This window comes from Capricornis sumatraensis, chromosome 17 (genome assembly GCF_032405125.1).
Source record: "Capricornis sumatraensis isolate serow.1 chromosome 17, serow.2, whole genome shotgun sequence".
Taxonomy (NCBI): domain Eukaryota; kingdom Metazoa; phylum Chordata; class Mammalia; order Artiodactyla; family Bovidae; genus Capricornis; species Capricornis sumatraensis.
Window position 1 is genome coordinate 76,659,238 of NC_091085.1, and position 17,958 is coordinate 76,677,195.

The 17,958-nt window shown below is 59.7% G+C and overlaps 1 protein-coding gene across 4 annotated transcripts; it reads right to left on the minus strand.

Moving 5' to 3' along the window:
• Window positions 1-1,413: 1,413 nt before the first annotated feature.
• Window positions 1,414-17,696, minus strand: PATZ1 (POZ/BTB and AT hook containing zinc finger 1). 4 transcript variants are annotated; one of them, XM_068989876.1, is made up of 5 exons: window positions 16,426-17,696; window positions 15,041-15,104; window positions 9,089-9,260; window positions 3,278-3,415; window positions 1,414-1,865 (listed from the first exon to the last, which is right to left on the minus strand). In XM_068989876.1, exons 1-5 carry the CDS (start codon window positions 17,694-17,696, stop codon window positions 1,447-1,449), a joined length of 2,064 nt encoding a protein of 687 aa, XP_068845977.1. In that variant the 3' UTR covers window positions 1,414-1,446. The 4 variants fall into 4 exon arrangements, with proteins under 4 accessions (XP_068845977.1, XP_068845978.1, XP_068845980.1 ...); XM_068989879.1 differs by having other exon boundaries at window positions 1,832-1,865; window positions 3,278-3,350; XM_068989877.1 differs by lacking the exon at window positions 3,278-3,415.
• Between the last annotated feature and the right edge of the window lie 262 nt (window positions 17,697-17,958).

A 17,958-nucleotide genomic window follows, 5' to 3' on the forward strand; every position in this document is an offset into this window, starting at 1 on the left:
GCACGCGGAATCCACCTCTCATGGGCCTGGAGCGCGCACCTGCTCCGCTGCTGTCACTACTACCTTGGATGTTTATCTGGACTCTGTGGTTAAGTCTGCTTACTGGTTACCTGACTCTCTCCCTTCAAGCTCCATGAGTGTATCCTGGGCACCACTGTGCCCTCAGGGTCTGGGACACGGAGCAGTGAAGACAAAGGGGAGGCGGTGGGTGGACGCTGGCAGCCCAGTCTGCAGGGAAGCACCCACCTGTAGGTCCCAGTGGATGACGAAGAAAGGCCTCCCGGCACTGCACACAGGTGCAAGGGCACAGGCTGCCCATCCCCTGGGCCCAGAGACCCTCCTAGCTGAAAAAAACAGACTCAGGACAGCAGGCAGAGTAACATACTAATGTTTTTAATACAGTCTGATCAGGTCAATTCGTGTCACAGGGTCGACCTGGGCTTGCTCCCGTGCGATACAACCAGTGTGTGATGCCCACCCTCGCTGGTTCCCCCTCCCTCCAACAGCACAGAGAGCCCCGCCCGCCCTGACCAGACTGGCATTTTTAAAATTTTGCATAAAACTATTTCTTCCATAGACTTCAAACAATCAACTAGCCAAGTTAATTATGGTACACCTAAACAAAGTTTTAATCCTAACCCTAACGTGTGACTGCGGTTTACAAAGAGCTCTGTATCACCTGGGATAGCTTTCAGTAGCAATTCACTACGACTGGTCCTAAAAAATAATAATAATAATATAATAATTAGAGAATTAAAACCCAACAGCAAGTTGAATGGTTAAAAAAATCACAGAAGACCTGGAATTTGGGGTTGGAGTGTCCTCAATTGCTAAGCTTGTCCTAGTAGCAGAATGCTAGCCTTCAGGTAGGGCTCAGAGAAAGGGTGGGAGCCCTCCAGGTCACAGGTCAAGCTCAGGGGGGCTCTCAGAGGGCACTGCCCCCACGGTCCACGGGACGCTGCTGTGGGCTTCCAGCTTCCTTAAAAACAGTTGGGCGTCAGCCCTGTGTAACTGGGTAGAGTCCCTACTGTGGCTTCTGTGGAGGGATATGAGAAAGGGGGCAGGGGACCGGACTCCCCGAGGTCCCAGGTGTGGGTGTGGGACTGGGGCCACTGAGAACTGACGAGCACCACGGGCTCCAGCTTCCGCCCGGTGGAGAAACCAGCCCTGGCCTCGCCCAGGAGGCCCGCGTGTAGTGTTTTCTGCCCTCATCCCATTCCGGGTCTTATAGGTTATTTCTGCCGAGGATCAGATGAGAATCTATTTCTAAAGACCATTGTGGGGTGGGGTGGGGGGTGGGGGTGACAGGGCTGGAGCGGGGCTAGTTAAAAACGAATAAAAATCTTCTCAGCTACAGAACTCAAAGACACCACTTCCCTCCGCATTCACAGCGTTTCTCAGCCGTCCCCAGCGGCTGTCTCCGCAGGGACGCAGCGTCTGTCTGCCTCACTTGCCCTCGGGCCCCAGGGGCTGCGGGTCGACCTCGGGGTCGACCAGAGACGAGGCGAACGCAGACTGAACGATCTGAAACCCGAAGGACTCGAGGAGAGACATGTTCTGCTGGGGAGAGAAAGGCGAGCCGAGGGCGGGGCCCAGGTCCCCCAGGGGGCCCCCGAGGGCGCGGACGTGCACCTTCTGGATGTGTTTGTTCAAGTAGGACTTGGAGCGGAAGAAGCTCCCGCACTCGGGGCAGGGGTACTTCTTCTCGCCGTCAGACTCCATTTTGTTTTTGGGGACCGCCATGTCGCAGGAGAAGGAGCCGTTGGTGCTCTGCTTCTCGGGCGTCTTCAGGTCGCTGGCGTCGGAGAGGTCGCCGTAGGAGTCGGAGCTCTCAATCGGATCCTGATGCGAGCATTTCTGGCCTTCTAGGAGGAAACAGAACACAGAGGGGCGGGTGAGGCCAGGCTCTGGGGATGCCCCCTTGGAGGGGGTCGCCAGGGGCCAGCAGTTCACGGACTCGTGGAGGGCAGCTGATGGCCAGCCACCGCCCTGCAGAACCCACGGAAGTGCAGCGGGTCAGTCGGGGAGCCTGGCGTGCCTACGGGGGGGTGAGGCAGCAGGGCCTGGGGCCGCTGACCTCCGTCGCCGCGGACTCTCTCCACGCAGGCGCCCGGGTACTGCTCACCGCCATCTTAGCCTGCTTCGAGGAAGGGTATGGAGAGGGGGCCTCCACTGCCTCCACCCAGACAACTCAAGAGCCCAACTCCTAGGCGCCCTCTCAGGTGCCTCTGCGGGTAAAACAGCTGTGGTAATGATGCTGAACAGGTATGTCGGTGACCTCACCTCGGCACCAAACTGGCTGCGCCCTAGCAAGGCAGAACCAGAGCCGTGGGCTCCTCGACCCAGGCAGACCCCATCGACCGCTGAGGCTGAGCCGGTCCTTCTCCCGACGCTGCGAACACACGCCCTGCCCTCCGCGCCTCCGCCTGCCAGAAGCCTTCCGGGCCAACTGGTCAAAGCACAACAGCTTAGAAGGAACTGAACAACTCCATCGGCTGCTGTCCATACGCAGGGCCCGGGACAAGCCGGGCCTTCGGACAGCCCTCGCTCATCTGCTCTGCCCGGCCCACACGGGCATCCTCCACCAAGAGCAGCTTCCTGCCTGGGTTCAGAGCGCCATGCCGGGAAGGGAGTTCTGTGATGGGAGTGTGGAGCATGCCAGCTCTGCCATCTGCCAAGCCCGGGCATCACCCACGAGGCAACAACAACTTGAAATACCGCGGAACAACCGGAATCAACCAGTGGAGGTGGGGCCTAGGGAGCTCTACGCAAACCGAGTCGGAGTCAGCGCCATGCATCTCACAAACGCGGCCAGAGGCTTACGGAAAGGGCTGCCCACAGCAGCCAACGGCCCCTGCCGAGGGGGAAGCCAGCCCTTGGCTCCCCCTGCCCACAGGCTCAAAGGAGAAGAAAGCGTTCAGCCGCAGCACCACGCCCTCCTGGAAGGGCCACAGGCAACGGACAGGCCCAGAGGCTCATCATGCAGGGCTCCTCTTCCTGCCTGGGCCCAGGGCGTCCCTCGGGGCTCTAGGTGTGGGGACTGGCCAGGAGCGAGGGGGGAGGGCTGGGGAAGAGGAGGCGGGGGCTGGATCTCGGCAGTGCCCTGCAGTGAGACCCCCACTGTGACTTCTGTCCTGGAGGCCACTGCCACTCGGATCTCGAGCCTCCTCGAGGCGGCCAGCAAGTCGGCCGCCTTCCCGCCTCCCCACGCCCGGCCCAGCGCCCCCACAACACAGTCTGCGCAGAGAAGCAAAGTGCAGAGCAAGGGGTCGCTTGCCTTTGTTGCCATAGGTCCTGGCGCAGTGGAACGCTGCTCCCCCATTCGGGATGGGCTCCTGGTGCCTGGAGACCTGGGGAAGGGGAACACCGTGGTGGGTTTTAACATGGACCTTTAAGTAGGAGGCAGAGGAGAAACCTAAACAAGACAAAAGGAGATGAGATCCGCGGCCGGCACACAGACACCTCTCTCTGCTTCCCCCTCGCCTCTCTGGCCGCGTGCGCTAGCACTGGTAACAGGGGCCCTCCTTGGCTCAAGAATGCTGCAGCCACTGGAGCCTCCACCAGGCTCAGGAGGGCGGCGGCACTGTCCTGAGCCGGCGTCTCTGCAGAGCCCGCCCCGCAAGGCTGCGGTGGAGTCCGCCTGGAGGGAGGGCCTGAGATCCCACTCCTGCCCGGGCCAAAGGCCAGCTGCCTCCAGACCGCTCGGTGCCTCAAGGGGGCCAGTGGTCTGAGCGGATGGTTCACAGACCCACACCAGCTGTGGGGACCTGACCAGAAACACAGTCAGGAAAACACAAGGGACTCCACGGCAGCCGCGGGACTCCAGCTGCCTAACACCCACGAAGGCAAACCGTCTGCACAAGAGACCGGTCGGAGGCAAAATGAAGTTCCAGAGAAGCGCCTCCAGAGTCCCCCTTCTCCTGATGGTCAGGACCAGCTCTATTCTGCTCACGTTCTCACCTGCAGAGTGACTGGATTTAGTGACTGTTCAGACCTTCTGAGGAACAGTGAAAATGGGAAGTTGTCTTAAAAGGAGGGTTGCAGTCATCTCTCATTCACAGCGGTCTTCTTGGTTAGGTTTTGGAGGATCCATCAGGTTCACTTAAGGAAGAGGGACAGTCCTTGTCTTTATCGTGGGGGAGAGGCAACCCCGCCATCTGGGAGCTGCCCCACTCAGATGCTCAGAGGTCATTTTGGGCCTTGAGACGCCTCAGGCTGCGAAGAGTGGATCTTGGATCAGCTTCCACAGCAGCGACGAGTCCTGGGAGATGGAACCAGCTGGACCAAAGGAACTCTACTTGGGGTTTCACGTGAAGGAGCTGTGACATCAAGTCCCCCTACAGCCATGGATCCGGAAGTGCCCTCAGCAGGAACCAAAACGTTGCAAAAGGCCCCCGTGCAGCCCTTGTGCCCCAATGGTATCCCTTCAGTCCAGAAACAGCTGACACATCCTTGGGTGCTTCCATTTTCTCCTTAAATTACAGCCACAGGGTAGCAGTGGGCCCACAACCAATGGGCCAGTGGCTGGAGAGTACAGTGAATGTGTGCACAAGACTTGGTGTTTTTTTTTTTAATGTTTATTTATTCTGTCTTCATTGCGGCTTGCGAGATCTTTAGTTGCAGCACATGGGATCTAGTTCCCCAACCAGGGATCCAGCCCAGGGCCCGCCCCCTGCATTGGGAGCATGAAGTTCTAGCCCCAGGGAAGTCCCTGAGACTAGTTTTTAAAATGTTTGGATTGGCCTGGCTTTCAAATGCTGCTGGAACTATTATTCAGTAAAGGTCACCTTCAGCAAGGGACAGAGGCATGCCAGGCCCTGCATACTGCGTGTATCGTGCTGTGCTTCCCAGCCACAGGTACGGCTGCTAAATGGCAGAGCCTGGACCCAGTCCAAGGACCACATGCATCACACAGTCCTTCACCGCTAGGCAGACTCTCTAACGGTCCCTGCGTCTTGGTCCTGGACCCAGAAACATCCCCGGGCTTTGTGCAACAGGCTCAAGTTACCGCCACTTAAATTCCTGCACTTCTCCGCCACGTGTGCATGCTAACTCGCTTCAGTTGTGTCTGACTCTGTGACCCCCATGGACTGGTAGCCCACCAGGCTCCTCTGTCCGTGGGATTCTCCAGGCAAGAATACTGGAATACTTGCCATGTCCTCCCCCAGGGGATTTTCCCAACCCAAGGATCAAACCCAGGTCTCCTGCACTGGCAGGCAGGTTTTTTTAGAATCTCATTTAACAAACGTGCTCCTGACGGTAGCAGTTGTGGTTCTGGAGGGAAATGGGGGACATGGTGAACTGGGCTTCCTCTCCTGGCGAAAACCCTCCGGGACAGGATGCTACTGTCCCACCCTGCCTGCAGGAGCACGCCGTCCCGCGCTATGACTGGATGGTCTGCCTGCAGCCAAGCATGGGACCAGACTGGCTTCCGAGGGTCCCACAGGAAAACTCCCTCGAGGGAGGCTGTGGCCAGAAGGAGCAGGGGAGGCCCACAGGATGGAGGCCCTCAGCCCTGCACCCTGGCAGGCAGCAGAAATACCCGACTATCCTGCTGACATGATGACACCGCTTCAGCAGGCAGTCGTTGTCTCTTCATCCCTGTGGGGCCTCTGAAGTGGAGGGAACCACTCTCCTGGCACACCAGGACAGGGCCATGGCAGCCAAGAGGGAGATAAGAGGTGGGAAGGAGCCACAGGAGCTATTGTATCTACTCCTCGTGGGAAGAGCTGTGCTGGGGACACAGCAGATGCTCAATGAAAGCTCACTGCGTTTTCCTGGAAAACAGTCTGGGGACCACGTGGCTGGGTCCCCTTGACGCTGCCCCAGCTGCTGACTGCTTACTATCTATAGCAAAGCCACGTGGTGGGTGGTAGGCGGCATCCACAGCTGCCACCTAGAGCCCAGAATTTAAACACACGGCAGCTCAGCAGCCAAGTTCTGGGTTGAAAGCTGAGTTTTCCGCAAACACATCTTTGAAGCCAGACACATTTGGCTGGAATTCTAAACTCACCTGCTTGTCCATGACTGACTAACCAAGAACCAAAGAGGCCGCGTGATACAAGGTTTGGGGTGATGGGGCTCGAGCACACCCGTGACACCCCCGTCGCCGACGGGCTACCCTCCCGCGCTCCAGAGGCAGAGAGTTTACCGCCACGTGGCCACTGGGCCTCTGCAGCATGTCCTTGGCTGGTGTGTGCAATTCCCATTCTGGAGGCAAACCCTCTGCACACAGCTTCCACATCTGTGCAGGGGTCAGAGGCTGCTTTCTCCTGGTCCACACCTTGGTGGGGCCGCGCCCAACTGAGCCGTGCTGGAGGGGGCGCTGAGCAGGTCTGTGTCCGCACGGCCCAGGAGACGGCATGACTGGCGTTGGTGACAATGTGTGTGCTCGCCTCTGGCTGGAGAGACGGTGTTCTCTACCCGTGGAGCAATGACGCGTGGGTGCAAATGTTGTCTCAGTCAAAGGGAGACTCCCAACGTGCTCTCCCTCATCCCAGGATACACGCACGTGTACACGGCCTGCCACAGAAACTTCAGAAGAAGGGAAACCGAAGCGATTATCACACCAGGTCATCCCCACCGTTCAGCTCGGCTGACTGCCTCAACTCGAACGTGAGGGAGCCGGCTTCTGCAGCCATCCGACTCCCCTGCTGGGACTCATCTCCTCTAAGATGGGACAGCCCATGTCCCGATGTGTCTCCAGCTCAAAGACAAGATCATCTGTCTCCAGTGTGGGATCTGCTCTCTCCCATTCTTCATGGGCAAGAGTCTTCTATGTGGCTGCAAGCAGGCAGACGGGTAAGTGGTTGAGCTGACTGCTCAAGGACTGCTGGGACTGCAGGCTGTCAGAAGACACCTGGAAACCGACCTGATCCAGCCTCACCTGCTGATCGGCGGGCTGACCCTCTGCTTGGACCCTCGCAGACAGAAGGACACCCACCTAATTCCTGTGGCAGCACCTGCATCACAGCCTTGATAGGTCAGCCCAGAGCTCCCTGTGATCTGATTCCAGGGTCTTCGTGTCCCAGTGGCCCATCCTCTTCCTGGAAAAACTGTCTTCCTCTTCGTGGAGGGAAAGGAATTTCTGCCCAAGGAATGAGTCCAAGGTAGAACCCTGCTTCTTCTCTTCTGACGAAGACCAAGACTGTCTTCCTTCTGAGGACCCAGGGTGGTTTGGACTAGAGCCCTCTTCTCTCTTCTTGGAGGAATAGGACTTCTGCTCTGACACTGGGACCCGAAGCTGCTTTGCTTACAGTCCAGATCCAGGAGCTCTTCTGAGGGAAGGGGGGCTCTGGTTCTATTCTACCGGCACCCCCACCCACCAGGGCCACGTGGCCTGTGGCAGCTGCCCAGTCCTCTTCACCAGCACAGGGCAAACACAGCCTGACTTTCAGCAGTTGCTGGCTCTGCCACACCAGCTGTCTCCTGACTGGGTCAGCGTTCCCTGCTGCTCCCTGCTGCTCTCAGCTCTTCTTTCCTCCTGAGCAGGGTCCCCAGGGGCTATGGGGACCCCATCTCCCTGCCTCTGTAATCCAGGCTTCATCTCAGTCTCCTCGCTGGCATCCTCCTCCACGCACACCGGTTTCCCACCTCTGGTCTCTGGTGCCGACTCAGGCTGAGAACGTCAACCCTGAAACCCTGACAGAGCGCCTGCTGGCAGCACGGTGCGGTGGGCCTGAAGCCGTCAGGGGCGTGAGGAGGAAGTCAGACAAGGAACTGTCTCCTCCTGGAGCCGGGCAGCCCCACTGCCCTCTACGGACATGCAGAAAATAGGATGGATGCCTCCGCAGCTTTTCTGACCACCTCCCGACCTGCCCGCTTCCACAGCACTTTCTGGTGGTAAACACATCGGCATCCGGCAGCCTTCAAGGCAACCCTGAGTGCACAGTCCTGGTGGGGGGCGGACCCAACCCAGGGCAGCAGGAATACCTGGCTACTCTGCAGGCACCCTCCACAGGATTCAGAGACCCCGGCCAAGGACTGCAGGGGTCCTGTGCCTGGTCCAGACCAGAGTGTCAGCGAGCTGTGTCTCTCCCAACATGGCAACAAAGGAGGGCCTCCCGAGTGTGCTGTGGCTTGCAGGGCCCAGAGGACAGTCACCCGCCCCGTCTCCCGGGATCCTCACAAGAGCCCTGTGACGTGGGCAAAGGGGTGTTTCCAACCCCTTGTAGAGATGAAGAGACTGAGCCTTAGACACAGGGGAAGGGAGAGTTCAAGGTCGCACAGGAAGGTGAGGTGGGAGGGGCCGGCGAAACCCAGGGTCCCCCGCCTCCTGGCTCAGTGGTCCGTCCGCAAAGCCACACACAGGACTTCCAGGAGCACTGGAACCAGCGCGTCCCAGGAGACAGGACTCACAGCCCTGTCCCCCGCTCCCAGCCAAGCCAAGCGCACCATGCAGAAGCCGCCTCACGCACGCCAGACAGCCGCGCTGACTCCGTCAGCAGACACGGCACAGCCTCCTCCTCTGACAACACGAGCCTCAGCCCTTCCGGCAGCCGGGGGGCCAGGCAGAGGCGACTTCCCCCAACACTACAGTCAGACGCCAGCCAGGCTGACCTCGGCCGCGAGCACGCTGCCCTGCTCAGAGCACCTGCCATGTTCTGCCCTCGTCAAGGCCACAGTCTACCCGGGTCTGGATTCCTTTGACCACATATGCTAGAAAGTTCCGGCCCTTGTTCACCTATGGACTTGACCTCTTTACCTGGCTGCTGACTTTCACTCGTATGCCTGTGACTCAGCCGGCACGGCTCTCGGGTCGGTCTCTCTCTCTCCTATCTCTCGGGGGTCTCACGATTCCCACCGACTTCAGTAGTTCAGCGCATCCATCCTGCCCTCGGGGCAGCAGGTGCGTCATGGGCCCCAAGCCTGGGAAACACCTCTCTCCTTCTGTCCCTGCCTGCTGACCTCCTGGGAGCTCCCACTCCAAGCTCCCCAAGTTGATGGGAAAGGAAAGGGCGACACACAGCTAGCTGAGGGTGAGGTGCTCACCGCTCAGTGGGGTGGGCGGGAGGGGTGGCCGTGCAGAGTGGGGCCTGAGGCGGGGCGCAGGCCCGCCCCCCGACGTGAGGAAATAGTGAGCGATTACCTCGGTTACAGATACTGCAGAAGTTGCTGGGCCCCTCGCTGTGCTTCTTCAGGTGGTCTGCCATGTACGCCGCCCGCAAGTACTTCCCGCATACCTGGCAGGGCACCTTGTCTTCATGACAGGCCAGGTGGGAGCGCAGGCGGTCTCGGGTGGCGAAAGAAGCATTGCAGGTCTGAGGGCAGAGAGGAGAACGGGGTGAGGTAGAAGCTGGCACCCACACCTGACTCCCCGTTGAGCACACCATGCCACAAAGCACTTCCGACCAACATAGAAACTCCCCGTACAAAGAGAATTCGGCAGGCAGCCCAGCTTCCTGCCCAGATGCTGAGCAAGCCGCTCCTGCTCCCCATGGTCTTCCCCACGGGACCCCTGAGCTGGGATCACTGGTTCCCACTGGCCCCCAACACGCCCATTTCATGGCAGGCTGAGTTCTGCAAAATGAAGAGCGAGGCACTTTTCATTCTTAAACATTTAAGAACTGACTTTCTTTGCACTGGCTGTAAGTGAATTTACAAAAGAGCTGCTGGCATGTAAATAGAACAGTCTTCACCTTCTCCACCCTGGGTTTCCCCTGGTTGCCTCACACAAAGAATTCCATTTACTCACTATTTATTCAAAAGTGACATTAGTTGTGGCCACGGGGAAATGGGAAGGAAAGGCAGGACAGAGCAGAGATTTCTCTTGATAACATTCTTGTGCATTTGCACTGAAAAAGCAGCCCATGAAAGGACAGCGTCAACTGCGCGAATATGAAAATTAGCAGAGACCAAGAGCCAGAGGCTCCTGGGGGCATCTGGAGAATTCCCAGGGCTGGTGCCAGCCAGGACAGCACCGCCTGCACCGGCCAAGTGCCCCTGGTGCCAGGCAGGCCCAGGCTCCGCCTTCATAGGTACTGGTGGCAGGCAGTACCTCACAGTGGCCCTCGAGCCTGGCTGTGCCCTCGCCCCGCCCAAGTGGGGGCCTGCACAGAGCCCTAGGGGTCACGGAACATCGGGAAAGCCCGAGGAGGGTTCCACCTGATGACCTTCAAACTATTTTGGTTCCATGCACGTGTCTCAGCTTTGAGTCAAGGTTGACTTCATTTCTTTTCTCCATACGTGTGTGTTTACTGTTTTAGAACCATAAGAGAAAGCAACATTCACCTTTAAGGTCATCACAGATGGAACGTTAACTTACTGAAGACCAGCCACCCCATCAACTGGCTAGAATGGAGGTGCTCCCACAGTCTCCGTTGAACAGAAACAGATCCTGAGACCCCAAGGCCTTATGGTAAGCATCTGAACACTGTCTCCGCGTACAGCGTCTATCTGTTGCTTCACTGTACAATCAAAGCAAGAAACAAACGTGCGAGATGCTGTGGAGACAGAAGACGCCGAGGTGGCCACCCCAGCCCCAGATGTGTGTGTCAGGACCGCCTCTGTTCTTCTTGGGCGTTCATTATCTCTTGAACAAATGTCACAGATGCGAATAGAACAAGTTATGTTAATAAAATACAGCTTACCCTTGAACAGTTTTCAATGGTTTGAACTGCAAGGGTCCATTTATACGCGGGTTTTTTTCGCTAGTAAATACTGGGATAGGTGGTACAGCACCTATGATCGGCCAAACCCAAGGAAGAGGAGCCTGGATGAGAAAGACTCGCGTAAACAGAAGGCCGACTGTTAAGTTGTGCGTGTGTATCTGAGCGTCCAGAGAGTCAGTGCTCCTAACCTTCACGTTGTTCCAGGGCCAACTGTACTGCTTTCACCTCCTTCATATGGTGAGTTTATTCATGTGACAAATGAGGGAGCTAAGTTCTGAGAGTGACCTGCACAAAGCTGAGGGCTCAACTACTGAAGAAAGAGACCCCCTGCTGCTGGGGGGCCAGGGCCCTCCCCTCCGCGGCCACCCTGCGGTGTTCCCACCCGCTGCGACCGACTGGCAGGCAGGCAGAGGTCCCGAGAGGACCTGGGGCAGCTGGACTGAGAGCCGGCCCGAGCCGGTGCTCCGACCACCTCCAGCCTCAGCAGAGGTGTCTTCTGGTGAAAGGCGCCCTTGGGGGCCAGGCTGTCCTGATAGCGGTGACAGGATTTGTGCAGGGAAACTTGAGCACTCACATGACTCAGAAAGCATCATGGGTGTCTGATCTCATGGCCTCAGTAGGGGGGAAAAGGGAATTCTTCCCTCACCCAGCCCACCAGACTATAAATCAGGATAAGGGGTGCTGTGGACACCTCAGGGAGAGGAGACGAGAGCTGGCTTTGCTAGACAAGTGACCGAGGACCACCCATCCCGTGACGAGGGGCAGTGTAGTCTACACCACACAACACAACTCAAAAAAGGAAGCAACCACGGACCAGGTGTAAGAAAACGCACACTGAGGATTCCACCTTCCATGCTCTCTGGAGAGGGTGCTGCTAGAGGGAGGTGAGAGAGAAACCTCGTTGCCAACTTTCTTTTGGGACGTGTCCTTATAAGCACTGCCTGTCACACTTTGCTAACAAAAGATAATGGACAACCAAACCTCAATTATTCGCAAGTGGATTATCCGTCTGGGGGATTTGCTAAGCAAAACTGAAATCGCAGACCAGGCTGAGGTTTCCCACCCTGTCCTCCACTGATTATCTCTCAAGGAATGAAAGCTAACTTGAGCCTGAGCAAACATCATTAGGAATGTAAATCTGCTACTTAGAAAAAAGATAGGAAAGCTTTCCGTGTGTTACAAAGCCACACTGGAATGGCGGTTGGCTTCTCTACGCCAGCACTGACCCTCTGACCGGAGAACCAGAGGTTTTCTGGAGGAACTGAGAAAGTGCCCAAGTCCAGGCCTGCCAGAAGTTCAGACAACAGCGAGCATAAAGGGCCTGGCTACTTGACTCAAGAAGCAGAAAGGCTGAGAGAGACGGATCTCAAAGAAGGGGTGCCCAGAACTTCCAGGCTGGGGCCACTCAAGACAGAGGCAGCCCCTATCCTGGGGGCAGGAGGCAGGGGCACTGTGCCAGGATCAGCACCCCGGTCCGGTGGTGCTGGGGCAGCCGCCTGGCCCCAGCCCCTTGTGAAGGCAGCCTGCTGTTGCCAGTGGTACACCGGTAGGGCCCCCCAGCTGAGTCCCCTCTGGTCGTCACCACTCAACCCGGAGCCCCAACCAGGCTCCCTCCCCGCCCTGCCAATTTCTCCCCATCCCAGACTCCCCAAAGTCCCAGACTCCCAAGGAATGGGGCCCAAGTGGTAGCAGGGACACCGGGGCACACCCTACGCCGGTGGCCTTTGAGTCTGGCAGCCTCAGGGTAGAAGAGTCTTAAGGGCAACACGTGGGGGCCCAGCAGGCCCCCTTCTGGAGGGTGTCGGTTCCTTTATTCCCACCTCAGTTCCTAATAAGTTATCCCTCCAGCCCAAACCACCCCCGACCGGCCCCAGAGAAGTGAGGCCCCAGGGAGCAGCGGGAGAGGTCTGAGCCGTTCCAGCCTCTCGGGGTCAGGCTGAACTCCCTGCGGCGGGACGGTCCAGCCCACAGCACGTGCAGATGAGCAGCGCGGGGCATCACGAAACCCCAGGGAGAGCCAGGCTGAGCCTCCATGTCCCCGCATTCGGAGGGCCTTTGCCCTCAGCCTGAGGCACCAGTCCCGGTAACCAATGCCTCTCTGGCACCAGGAGGGCCGAGAGGTATGGCCGTGCCCAGCCCTGCCAGGGGCCCCAGGAACCAACTCCCAGCAAGCTGTCTCTTCACCTCCGATGCTTTCAGCACACACACCATGCAAAACAGACTCCCCTGCCCTGTTTAACCCAGCCCCGGCACACCTGGCTGGCCAGCCCAAGCCTAAGGGGCAGCACGTCTTCACCTGCCAGGTCACCATCAGGGGGGTTCTGGCTGCAGGGCTGGAGGCGGGACCACGGCCCTGTGAGCGTGTGTGTGTCGGAGGGCAGGGCAGGGCAGGCACGTACACCAAGAGACCGTGGTGTCAGCGTTACGACACAGACCAAAGACAAAACACACAAAGCCTCAAATGTTAGAATGAAAACTTTTATCATCACTCCTATTATTCCCACAGAGCCCAAGGGGGCTACAGGACACACCACTGGGATCCAAGGGGGAGGGTCTACAACTGCTTTATCAGCCCCCCAAAGCCATGTATCAGGATGACCCAAAGTAAAGCTACTGGTTAGTCTAGTTCCTGAGCAGAGCTGCTACTGAATGGCACTCCAAACCACAACCGTCTAGTTCACGAGCCAGAAAGGAAAGCGGGACCTGTGTGAGTGGAAGGGAAGCAGGGAGCTCGGGCTGGCCAGCCGGAGGAGGACTCACTCCCAGGGTAGGAAGAGAGGAGGCCAGGCCCTCTTCAGAAACCGCAGGCTTCAGGGAGGTGCTATCGGGAGGGGAGGCACTAGCCTCCAGGCAGGGGCAGACACCCAGGGTACCGTCAGCTAAAGGGGGGAAACAAGGGCCAAGGGCCCTGAAAGAAACACGGAGACCGCGGCGGGCCCAGGAAGGAGCTCCCTGCAGCCCCCACATGGGGGTCCCTGAGCTGGGGAAGAGCCCAAGTACCCAGGAGGAGCTGGGCACGGTAGGTAGGTCTTTCCCAGGAGCAGAAGGTCCGGCCCGCTGCCACTGCCGCCCCCACCACAGAAGACCCTCTCGGGAGGCCCGGCTAGCCTACAGGCCACTGGGTAAAGGCCCGGCCACCCTCAGAGGCCGTCCAGCCCTGCCTCAGATATCCCGGGGGGGCTGGGCAGAAGAGAGCGTTGCTGGAGGGTGCCGGGCCCAGGTTTTCGAGGGCTGGGAAGGATTTTTTTAGAGAAAGGGAAAAGGCGGTGTCAGGAACCGAATGGGACGACCTCCACAAAGCAGGCTGGGCAAAGTCCCATGATGGCAGGTCGCTAGGAAGAGATTCCAGGGGCGGCAGGCCGCTGCTGCTCCCAACCCACACCTGGAAAAAGGGCAGAGAGTGCAGGTTACCCCCCCAGGCCACCGGGCACGCCCCCACTGCCCGTTGGGCGCCTCCTGCTCTGCCGGGCTGCTCAGCACACTACCTGGGTGTCAGAACGTGCTCCGTGGCGGAGAGTCAGAGAGAGAGGAGGCCTGCGGGAGTGCCGCCACGTCTGGCCCCCGGGGGCTCCCCGTCCCTCCTGCAGCATGTCCAGCCCTCCCTGTCGGTCTCCCCGGAGCACTCCCTCCTTGCCACCAACAGGATAAAGAGAAGCGGGTCACCCCACAACTGTCTCCCGCCTGAGACGGTGAGAACTCGGCCCAGGAAAGGGAAGATGACCAAGGAGAAGAGAGAGGCATGGTTTCCACCCACACAGACTGCTCAATGGCCAGGAGAGGAAGCTTGGTTTTCTGGGCACCCAGATACCATTCAGGCAGACACACCAAGGGTGAGAATCTGGCTCAGTCTCCCCTACCTACTGCTACACAAAGAGCTCTCCAGGACAGGAAGCCACCTCACTCTCCAGTTCTCAGAAGCCCTTGGCTGCGCGCACACGTGGCTCGGGACAGAGATGAGGGCACCAGCGCCCTGCCTCCTCACCCCTACCCCTGCCGGGGGACCCAGACGGAGCGCCAAGCCGGGTCAGGCTGCCAGGCGCACAGAGGAAGCGGTGCGGGCTGGGCCAGCAGGAGCCCTTCTGAAACCACTTCTGCCCATGGTGGCCCCTGCGAACCGCCGGGAACCAAAGTCGGACGCGGCAGGCTGCCAGTACCCCAGGACGACACGTGTGGCCTGCGGCCCACCATCCAAGGAGCTGGCAGACCCCAGGAGAGGACAGCCAAGCAGCAGAGCAAAGACAGAGACGGGTGGGAGCCAGGACCCAGCAACCAGAAGGGAGGGGACATCAGCGGCGGGGGGAGGGGGCGGGGGAGAACAAAGGAGAGCGGACGAGGGGGAGGGGGCAGGGGGAGGTGTGCACAGCGGCGGTCAGCCGGCCGCCCGCTCAGACGCCAGCGGGCTCGCGTTCCCTCTCTGCCCCGGCCCCTACCTGACACTTGTGAGGCCGCTCAGAAGTGTGCACCTGCTTGATATGTCCGTTCAAGTGATCAGGCCTGGAAAAGAGAGACCAAGAGAGACTTCAGAACAAGACCTCCAGAGAACAGGGGCTGCAAGCTTGGCCAGACCTCCCCCTCACCCCTGCACGACAAAGGAAAGTCAGCTCGCAGCCCTGGCTCCTGAGGCCCAGGCCTCTGTGGCCCGGTTTTCTCTAGAGGGGGAAGGGAATGAGCTGAGTGTTTGTCTCTGACCTTGTCTGCCCGCCCCCTCCCCCAGACACTCCGTGATTTCTAGGTCCCGAGGAGAGGGCTTTAGAATGAGACCGGGCTGCCTTGCTGCAGCCTTTCCGGGAGGGGCTATGTCTGCTTCATTGTCCGGACTAAAGCCCCTTAGAAACTCTGTGTTCCCCTCCCCCAGCCTCTCCCGCCACAGCAGCCAATGAATGCCACCCGGATGGAATTCAGTCCCCAGAGGCCAAGGGATGGAGCCCTAAGTCCCCAGCTGGGCTGGTAAACCAGATGCCCGACAGAGCAGGTGGGCAGAGGCTGCCTGACCGGTATGACTGGTTCCTGCCTGGGGCCCCTCTGAGGGAGTTCTCTGCATCGCGGTGTTCAGACACACAAGGCCCTCAGAGCCCAAGCAAGCTGAAACCAGCCTTTTATTCTGAATATCCTCTTAAGAGGAAAAACAACCCTCTGCTGGCAAACAAGTCTGCAAGTTCCTCATCAGTCTCACTAAAAAGTCGATCTAAAAAGACGTCCTGCCGTTCTTCCCCCTCATAAAGGGGATCTGTGGGTTCAGGTAGGCTCTGGAACCACGAGGTCAGAGCATATCAAAGATCTCGTTGTTCAGAAGACTCTGGGTGCCCAGCTCCGTGCCCGGTAATTCTGGGGTCTCTTGGCCCAGGACCGCCAGTGGTGGGGGCGGGGGCCCGGCAGCGGCGTGGGAGCCTACGCAGTCCCAGAGGCACTTGTTTCAGTCCCTCCCCCGGCAGCCATTCAAGCGGGGAAAGTCGCTGGAGGAGCCCGGCCTCCCGCCCCCAGAGGGGGCCCCTCGCCTGGTGCCGGAAACACAAAGGGAGCCCAGGGAGAAGAATGGTGAGGCCCGGTGGCTGTGGCTGCAGCCGGAGGAATCCGGCCCCTTCCCACAAGGCCCCGAGAAGAGGCAGCAGGGCCCGCCTAGAGCCAGCGAACGTCCCCCGAGGCAAGAGAAAGCTGGTCGTGGCCACACCACCTCAAAAATCATTGTCGTTAAAACCCTCTGCCCAAACCTGACGCGGCCCCACAAGGGCGAGTGACTCCCCAGACGCTGGCGAGGAGCTGGCTGCTCCAGGAGCTGGGCTGGGGCAGGTCACGGGGTCGGGGCGCCGCTCCTCACCTGGAGAAGCCTTTCCCGCAGCTCTGGCAGGTGTACGGCTTGCCCACGGACCCGTCGTGGGAGCGCACGTGGTAGGACATGCGGTCCTTCCTCTTGAACCGCAGCCCGCACACGGGGCAGGAGTAGGGCTTCTCCCCCGAGTGGGAAAGCTTGTGCCGGTTGAGATGGTACACGTCACGGAAGATCTTGCCGCAGATCTCACATGCCACCTGCTTCCTGGTCCGGCTCCTCTTTCGAGGGCCGTCGGGGTCCTCAGAGATGGGCAGCCCGTTCTCACCCAGCCTCGGAGGAGGAAGGTCGATGTAGCCCAGCTGGAGGCTGGTGACACCATGCTGGGCCTCGTGCTGCCGGAGCCGGTTGGCATCAGTGAACACCTTCCCACACAGGCCGCACGGAAGGATGCCTGCCTCCCTTAGGCCCCCCGGGGACCCGAACATTGAGTCCAGCAGGTTGGCCTTCCTTGGGCGGCCCCGGCCTCGCTTGCCAGTCAGGGGAGGAGCACTGGATGCCACATTGGGGAAGGGTGAGGTCAGTAGCTGGGGGGACAGGGGTCCGGCCACCATGGGCAAGCGGTCCACCCCAGGTAACACAGGCAGGGAGGCCTGGCTCGCAATGGCTGCACCAGCTGCCCGCGCCGCCTCCTCCTCGGGCTGCATGCTGCCTGCGATGCCATTGCTGTTGGCGGATAAGGCTGCCCCGTTGGTCATGTCCAAAGGGAAACCCAAGTCCGAGGTCCCGGGGGGACGAAAGAGCATGATGTCGGCCCGGGCAGGGGGCACCAGGATCTGCACATTGGACTGTTTGATGACTTCCTGGCAGATCTCAATGACCGACCTCATCAGCAGAAACTTGGCGGCGGTCATAAGCTCAGGGAAGCTCTCCAGGCGAACCACGATGCGGGAGGTGTAGGCGAAGTCCAGTATGTCCCCAAACACCTTGGAGCTGATGGTGTGCATCTCCAGCTCCCGGCTGCCCCCAGCCCCGCCGCCCGGGGCCGCCGCCGCGCCCCCCACGTCAGTGGGGCCCCCGTCCGCAGCTCCGCCGTCGCCCAACTGGGCGCTGAACACCGACTCAAAGTACTCGCTGCAGGCGGCCAGCACCGCGCGGTGCGCTGGGAAGCTCTCGTCGCCTACCCGCAGGAGCACGTCGCAGAAGCGCCCGCCGTTTTTGCGCTGCTGGTTCAGGTTGTGCAGCATCTCCGTGCTGTGTCTGCTCACCTGGTAGGTGTAGCAGCCCGACGGGCCGCAGGAAGCGTCGTTCACTCGCTCCATGGCCGCCGCCCCCTCCCCACAAGCCGGGCCGCGGCACTTACCCGCCCCACTCCCTTCCCCTAGGCAGCGAGAAGCGGGGCGCAGCGAACGTGTCTATACTCCCCACACGTGCCGGCCCGGGGCTCTGTAATCTCGCAGGTGCGCCGAGCGCACACGCCCCCTGCCCGGATCGGACTGTCTAGACGGCAGGACGCACCACCGCCCACATAGCTGCCCCCACCCCTGCCAGATCGTGCACTCTTCTCTCGTCTCCGCCCGCCCG

Bases quoted from the DNA above. Each gene is read 5' to 3' on its own strand.
- PATZ1 (XM_068989876.1), bottom strand. From the start codon at position 17,696: ATGGAGCGAGTGAACGACGCTTCCTGCGGCCCGTCGGGCTGCTACACC. The intron at 3,416-9,088 runs GTAATCGCTCAC...TGTCTTGTTTAG, and splicing joins CTGCAGTATCTGTAACCGAG to GTTTCTCCTCTGCCTCCTAC. The intron at 1,866-3,277 runs GCAAGCGACCCC...GTTTCCTCCTAG, and splicing joins CAGGACCTATGGCAACAAAG to AAGGCCAGAAATGCTCGCAT.